Here is a 7,911-nt window from a genome sequence, read left to right as displayed (position 1 = left end):
CCCAGAAATTGGAGATACAACATAGCAGAACGTACTGTAGACACAACTTCTACTCCTTAAGAGTTGTCAAACGCTGGAATTCGCTGACGACTGGACTTGTCCAAGAGACTTCCCAGGAGTCCTTTAAGAGGAAACCTGACCTATTCTTAAGGACTAATGATGACATCTTATTATGATTTACCATTTTTTCCCTCCATTGTCGTTGATATACCTAGGTTTCTGCCTGGAGGTATTAGTGATCCACTGCTATTAGACACGGAAGCCCGTTAAGCGAAAGCTTCTTCTATTCCTTCCACAAACATTTGAACCATTTGAATGTGAGTGCGGTACATTTTCCGTTAACGCTACTGTTCCCCCAGGTCATTGCTCGATATTGTTTGGTGTAAGCCTTCATGTAGAAGCACTAAGTTTTTTTTCTTTCTCTCGCTTCTGAACTTACATGAAATCCCTTCAAACTTTTCGACACCCATCAAAACATATTTCTTGAGAGTTTTTATAATCTAAATACTTTAAAGGTCACAAGGAGTCAAGTAAGCAAACACTAAGCTCAAGTATATTTCAGTTGATCTCTCGCTTAGCGTAGTTGTGTGGAATACCTCTCATATTTTCCACTTATTTTTTCTAAAAAAGCATAGTTTACCAATCACATTCCTTATGTTTCGAAACAAAATAGGCCAATCTGACACAACTAGATTTATTGTTACCAGCTAGTTTTGATGAATGTCACATTTCTTCAAGTCACTGAAACAGGAGCTATGAATTAAGAAGAGGATATATAGTAGTTGTATATCCTTTAAAACTATACATCCACTTAATAAAGTGACGTGACTTAGCCTGATGCTTTTGTCTTTCATGTTTGTAAATAACTTTAACTGTTCTGACCTTCATTTGCATAACTTTACTTTACTGACACTGTCAGTCTGTTTTGTGATAAATTGAAAGTTCAGCAAATTTTGAGATATTAACTTGTTGAATTACGTAAGACGATCTCTCAGTTCCCTTTCCAATTTAAAGCCGGTTGGAGTTTACTAGTTTAAGTTAAATTTATGAAACATGATCCAACAAAGCGTTCGTAATACTGCTCAATACTCTAAGTGTTTTTATTTCCTTAGAAGAAAAAATTCTGATTTTTCCGCTTATCTTTCATAAATATATACTTAACGTCTCTTAGTATTGTATTTACTGTCCCTTTCATCCAAAACGTTATTTTCCGCTGCAATTTGTCTCCTTATTGGTATTTCTGTCACTAGCTCCTTGATTGTTTAACGTTTTCTTAGAACTTAACAACAATTTGTGATCCCAACAGTCTGTTCACAAATATCAATAACTGTCTAAGAGCAGTTTTAACCAAATGTTTTATTTCCAGGTTGTCCATCGACTAAAAAATGACCACAGCCGGGAGACCAACATGGGATACTGCTAAAGGTAGTAGAGGAAAGTGGGAAGGTGATTTAAGTGCTTTGTCTAAGCAGTACTCTGTTCGTGACTTACCGGCACATACGAAATTGAAATTGCGTCAAGAAGGACAAGGAAGACCTGAAGATATTCAAGGAAAAGATTTTAAACGTGCTTTGGAAGAAAAAGAGAAACGATTAGCTCAAGAAAAGTCGGGGAGGCGTAAGTATAGTTAATTCACTTATTCTTAATACAAGTTAGTCATGAGCACCTTTAAAATCTCAACCTATAAAGAGATAAAAATGCATAGGCTTTAGAAATTTCGTCACACTTCCATCTTTAAATGACAGTTAACTTATAGTATAGATACATTTAGTTTGATTAACATAGTCTCAAATAATTCCTCTTATTCTATAGACCCTATTGTTTGGTAAAAACTGTCTCCTAGAATAATTCTCCAACTTAAATTTTCGACTCAACAAATTTTTTAGGGGACTCATACAGCATATACAGTCCTTACACATGTGATTTAAAGGTATATTTCAAGATATTCTACATTTTCATGTTCCGGGTTTTTGTGACAAAAAGTATTCATTGTGATCGATTTTAAGCCATGTCACCCAGAGTCTCCAACGATTGATCACGATAGTCGCGCAGACCCCAATCAAGTAGTTTGGATCTACCAACATAGCTCAGACCAGAAGTTAGTGACTTCAAGGACTGATGCCACGTTTTGTTTTGGCCGCTCCTAACTTTCTTCCAACCGTCTCCACCACTAGTCAGCATTGTGCATCGTGGTAATCAGTCGGTGAAGCTTCACAACTTCATCAACTGGTTTACCACCACTCTCTAATACCTTGTATCTGACCTCTTTACTACCTACCCGATTATCCCAGTAGATGCAAGCAATATTTCTAGGACATCTGTGATCAAATACTAGTAGTGGTCACGTCTAACAGCTGTAAAATAAAACAGAATGAACTGGTGCACAGTATACTCGTCCTTTAATTGATAGACGTAAATCTCGCCTTCGTCTTACGTGACGCAATTTGACAAAATCTAGGCCTCATGGTAGCCAATGATCAACAATAGGTTCATACGCGATTCGTTCCCTCAGGATCCTGAAGCCCATGTGTACCACTGGTTTAGAATCAGGGTTTTCAATCCCCCTAGGTGGAACCTCCGTACCCACCAATCCTGTTAAAATGCCGGACATTCGCTTTTCGTCCTTTCAATTTCTCAACCAACACGCCTGCCGCTAGAAGTCAATGAGTAGAACTTCCTTAGTTGTTGTTGTATACTCGTGGCCATATGAGAGCATTTCGAGAGAGAGAGAGAGAGAGAGAGAGAGAGCAGACTCTCTCAACCCTCCCCCGTACCAGTGCATTCGAGAGTGGCTATGTTTGAGATCAAGTGTATTGTCTTATCATTGTCGTCTTGTTTATTATTTGTGGGGTTAGCGAAATACTTTATTTAAATGTTATCCTCCAGTTTTCTCATATCAACTCGTCCTTGTCATATTTATTGCGATGCTGACGAAAGAAGAATAGGGTTGAAAAAAGCTAAAGGAGACAGGTCACTCATTGTTTGAGGGTATTATAAATGAGTCCACGAACGATCAACCAGTAACAAGATTACTAGCCAGATAGTAAGGTCTTTTATATAATAAAATAACGCGTCTTTGTACAAAATAAACATTATAAAACGTATTAGGTATTTCCAATAAATTAGATCGTATTTCACTTATTCTCTAATCAACTAAAACCTGACTTGCGTCTTATTTTTCTTGGAGATTGTTTCAGAATGGTTCACTTAATGTTAGTCAGAATCATATACACCTTGCTCAGTGAGTTAGCAAAATTACGTAGATCAGAAGTTGGAAACCTTAAGTAACAGCTCAAAGTTAGTCGCAATATCTCGGATCTATCCACTTTTCCTTGATTGTTAACGTACTACCTTTTGTTTCCGTTTAACTCATCCCTGCTGTCTACTGGAAAAACTTTCAATGTTCCTTGTTTTTATTCCTCTGTGCTAATGTGAAAACGGCACATTGTGTTGATTCATTTTTGTAAGGTATTAAGTAATTTTGTGATTATAACATTGGTTCTTAACTCTGATTCAATTCTCCACAGTACCAGTTCCAGCCTAAATACCTTTAAGTAACACTAAACAATGCTGTTTCTTAGCTTGTAAACATGAATTTTGTGGGCGTTGTAGATATACCTTACTATTATGTGTTAGAATGCTTAAGATGAAGGTTGTCAACAGCCACCAAATACTTCTAAACTACTTTGTTTTTTAATACACTTCATTAATAAATTCACAGAATTACTCCTTCGTGAAGACGACGACTTTGAGGAACTTCGTGAAATTCATATTATATTTTAGATCAGAATTTTGTATCTTTTACCTTTTGACATTCTTCCTCTTTCAAAAGTCAAGACATTACGAGTGTAGGAGTTTTACATTTGTATTACTTTTTCCCACCGCCCTCATTCAGCCTCAATAAATTCCACTAGTCAACAACCAGCAATTACCAGTGCCAAACGACCAAGTTCTGCTGCTGTCGCGCCAACTATTGATAGTAGTACTATAGGTAGTATAAAACGTACACGACCTGAAACAACCACTGCTGTGTCAACAACTAATTTAGACGCTGATGATCCGTGGGATGAGGATTATGATGAAGATCAAGAAGATGTAATTATCACTAAAAAGTCGAATCATAATAAAAGTAAGAATTCAACTGGAGATAAATTTGATGATAATAATCAAAACGATGATGATGACGATGAAGATGCTGACAATGATGACGTCGACGACGATGATGAAGAAGATGAAGAAATGCTCTTAGCCGAATTGGCTAGAATTAAACGTGAACGAGCTGAAGAAGCAGCCCGTTTGGCTGCTGAAAGGAAAGCAGCTGAAGAAACTATTCGTATGGAAAATATCTTGAAAGGAAATCCTCTTTTAAATTCATCTGATTCTTCAGGTTTGTTTTACAGTGTGTTTACAGTGAATCTATACTTATGAAATTATATATATATATATATATATATATATCTGGTATCCCAGTGAGTAGAAAATTTCTGGCATATCGCGACTTAATAATGGCTTAATGATTTTTACATACAGTGAACTATTTAACTTTTATACAACCGTCCATGCAAATTGTATGAAATGATTTATTAATTTAATTCAATACGACTGTGTCGATCATCTGTCTTCAAACCAATTCACGCTCATTCTAGTAAGTTATAAATTCCAGGATTGAAATGCTCACACAAAGATTCATTCACCACTGATTGGACTTAAATCATCGTACTTACCGGGCAAATTGATGTGGTTTATACCAGGTGGGGATAATGAAGTAATAATACTGGGATATATCTAGTGCCTTTATAAGGGAAATTTCCTGCTTCTCAAGTTTCATTAACTCTTCAAATAGTTTATTAAATAACCAGCTCTTCGAAAAGCTTTAAAACCATAGATTCGTTCCGAAGAGGGTGATCATACGTATGTATACAGATCGTAGGTCTTTGAGTAGGTCAGATATCTAGTACTGTCATATTCTTACTAGTTGGTCAAACAAATCCTGATTGTAGTTTGAAGAAGACTCTCGATATTTTATTAAATAAAATTAGTCTTACTAATCGATGAATGTTATTATTTACTATGTTCATAAACGGTATAGTGCATGAAATACTAGTTTATACAAACTAACAGAAAAATTTAAAAGATTGGTATGCAATAATAAAAATCAGTGGCATTAGAGTACACTAATTTTTGGAATGATTTGTAACTCAATCGGATGACTTCAATGGTGTTGTATTCTGTAATCTAGAGGTGTCTACTTGTATTAGACGCTGGTGATTCTATTAAGAACAACAATCAAAGCTTCACAATTAAATCATCCAGCTCGGAGGACTCAGTGTCACCCAAAATAGCACTTTCCTGTTGGTTTATATTATATGTTGAAGTTACTTAGGCCTGTTACCCCTTGTGGAGGAGCATAGGTCGCCCACCAACATTCTCCATCCAACTTTGTCCTGGGAAATCGTTTCCAGTGTCTATTCATTATTTTGATATCTGCTTCCGACGCAATGTGGTCCTCGGTTTTCCTCTTTTCCGCTTCCCTCCAGAATTCCAAGTCAGCACTTGCCTCGTGATGCAGTTTGATGGTTTACGTAACGTATGTCCTATCCACCTCCATCGTCCCTTCCTAATTTCCTCTTCAACTGGAAGCTGGTTTGTTCTCTTCCACAGTAGGCTGCTGCTGATGGTATCCGGTCAACGGACATTGAGTATCTTGTGTAGACAACTGTTTATAAATACTTGTACTATTTTGATGATAGTTGTAGTACTTCAAGTTTCAGCTTTGTGCACTAGAACAGTCTTGACGTTTGTATTGAAGATTTTCACTTTGATATTGGTTGACAGTTGTTTTAAGTTCCATATGTTCTTCAACTGTAGGGATGTGGCCCTTACATTGCCAATCCTCGTCTTTACGTCTGCATCGAGTCCTCCTTGTTCATCGGTGATGCTGCCCTATTGAAGTTAGATATACCACTATTACTTGAGTTGCTTAAATAATTTCAAATCTATGGGAGATAAATTGTCACTGTTTGGGTATCCATTATTCCTAACATCACATGAAAATAATTATTGCCGTAAACTAGCAGCTCATTGTCTCAGCAATAGTTATTCGTAAATAAATTTTTAAACTTGATTTATTTTAGTTGTGTCAAGAGTAGTTTTTACCATTCATAGAGAATGTTGTTTGTGACCTAATAACAGACAGATATATATATGACGTTAAAAATCTACATTTTTGTAAATACTCAAAAATCCTACGTACAGTCATTTCTGACACAAAATTTATTGCTACGCACACGATATAAGATACAGTAAATAAATATCTGGTTCATACATCCATATTCGATACCTTACATTTTCATATTGGTTATTACGATGAAATCGTTTGTAATTATCATTATAAAGAAATCAAGGTTTCCATTAAGACTAGTCACCCAAAACTTTAAATTCGATTTGTGTTGTTTTTTAATGTCAGCTGGTAAAAAATCAAAATTTTAAAAATTGACGTTTATATTTTACCGCTTAGTTTTATATTCATTATACTTCTATTATTACATTGTTTCATTGTGTGTAAAATATGTTCCTTTTTTGTACTGAAGAATTTAAAGTCAAAAGAAGATGGGATGATGATGTTGTATTTAAAAATTGTGCTCGAGGTGAAGTCGATCATGTAAAACGTGGATTCGTAAATGATACACTACGATCTGAATTTCATAAAAAATTTATGAAAAAATATATCCAATAATGCACATGTACATTGTCTTCCCTCAATAATACTTTATTTCCTGTAAATAAATAATTGCTTTAAACAATCTTATGTTAACTTATTTGTATCCAAGAGTGTCTCGATATGTAGTGTATTAAAACTTTATAATAAAAATTGCTTCCAAAAACATGAATAAATTTCAATCTAGAAACATCACATTAATATACTTTATACTTACTAGTCGTAAATAGTTCAGTTTATTAGATTTTTTGGATCGGAATTTATCATGAAGCAAACAAAATCAAGCAGCAGAACTGCGTCACCTAGTGTAATTTATGAATTTACAACATCAAACTTAACGAATTTTATGCTTGAATCTCCAGGTCTCATAATAAATAAAAGCTCCGTTTATATGCTATGATTAAATGTTGATTCCTGTGGTAACTTTAGGAACAGTTCGTGTTAGGTTACCAAAATCTCAATGTATATATTACAGTCTATTCTTTCTATGGAAGCAGTTAGGTTTACAAACGCATTATTGTATTCCTCACGGTACCGTTAGCCAGTTGATAAAAGAATAAAATGGGAGGAGTTCCATTCAATGGAAAAACCAAGTGATGCTATGTTTCTAACCAAAGCGTTAAAAATAAAGACAATTCATTTCCAGGATCCAAGTATCTATTCACTGCGCTACCGATGTAATATGTTATACATTCCTAACCATCAGGATAAACACTATTTCTAATATCAGTATGAGGTTGTAGATATTGTTAGGTTTTTGACTGAGATCATGAATTGATTGATGTTAGGCCATCATTGAAAACCTGGAAGTACCGGACGGTCGTTTCGTCTCATTGTGGTGCTCCTCAGCAGTGCACACTCACGGTATTCGAACCCAGGATCTTCGGTTCCACGCGCGAACGCTTAACCTCTAAACATTAACATCACCGGACGCCGGCTCAGTGGTCTAGATGTTAGGCATTCACGTGTGAAACCGAAGATCCTGGGTTTGAATACCGTGGGTGTGCAGTGCTGAGGAGTGCCACAACGAGACGAAACGGCCGTCTGGTGCTTCCAGGTTTTAATGATGGCCTAACATTAATTGATTCATGATCTCAATCAAAAACTTTTTAATAGTCGGTATAAGAAGTAGTCCCGTTTTCTGAAGTTTGGGTATTTTGATGACTAATGGTTACGAACCGCAAGTAACTTAA

At 35.7% G+C, this 7,911-nt stretch overlaps 1 protein-coding gene across 1 annotated transcript; it reads left to right on the top strand.

Annotated features, from left to right (window-relative positions):
* Window positions 1-243: 243 nt before the first annotated feature.
* Window positions 244-7,337, top strand: CWC15 (complexed with cef1p). The gene is made up of 4 exons (XM_051218075.1): window positions 244-359; window positions 1,367-1,617; window positions 3,896-4,387; window positions 6,591-7,337. Exons 2-4 carry the CDS (start codon window positions 1,386-1,388, stop codon window positions 6,734-6,736), a joined length of 870 nt encoding a protein of 289 aa, XP_051074004.1. The 5' UTR covers window positions 244-359; window positions 1,367-1,385; the 3' UTR covers window positions 6,737-7,337.
* Window positions 7,338-7,911: the final 574 nt, after the last annotated feature.

This window comes from Schistosoma haematobium, chromosome 1 (genome assembly GCF_000699445.3).
Source record: "Schistosoma haematobium chromosome 1, whole genome shotgun sequence".
Taxonomy (NCBI): domain Eukaryota; kingdom Metazoa; phylum Platyhelminthes; class Trematoda; order Strigeidida; family Schistosomatidae; genus Schistosoma; species Schistosoma haematobium.
Note: the sequence above shows the minus strand (reverse complement) of the source record. Positions and strands in the feature narration are given on the sequence as shown.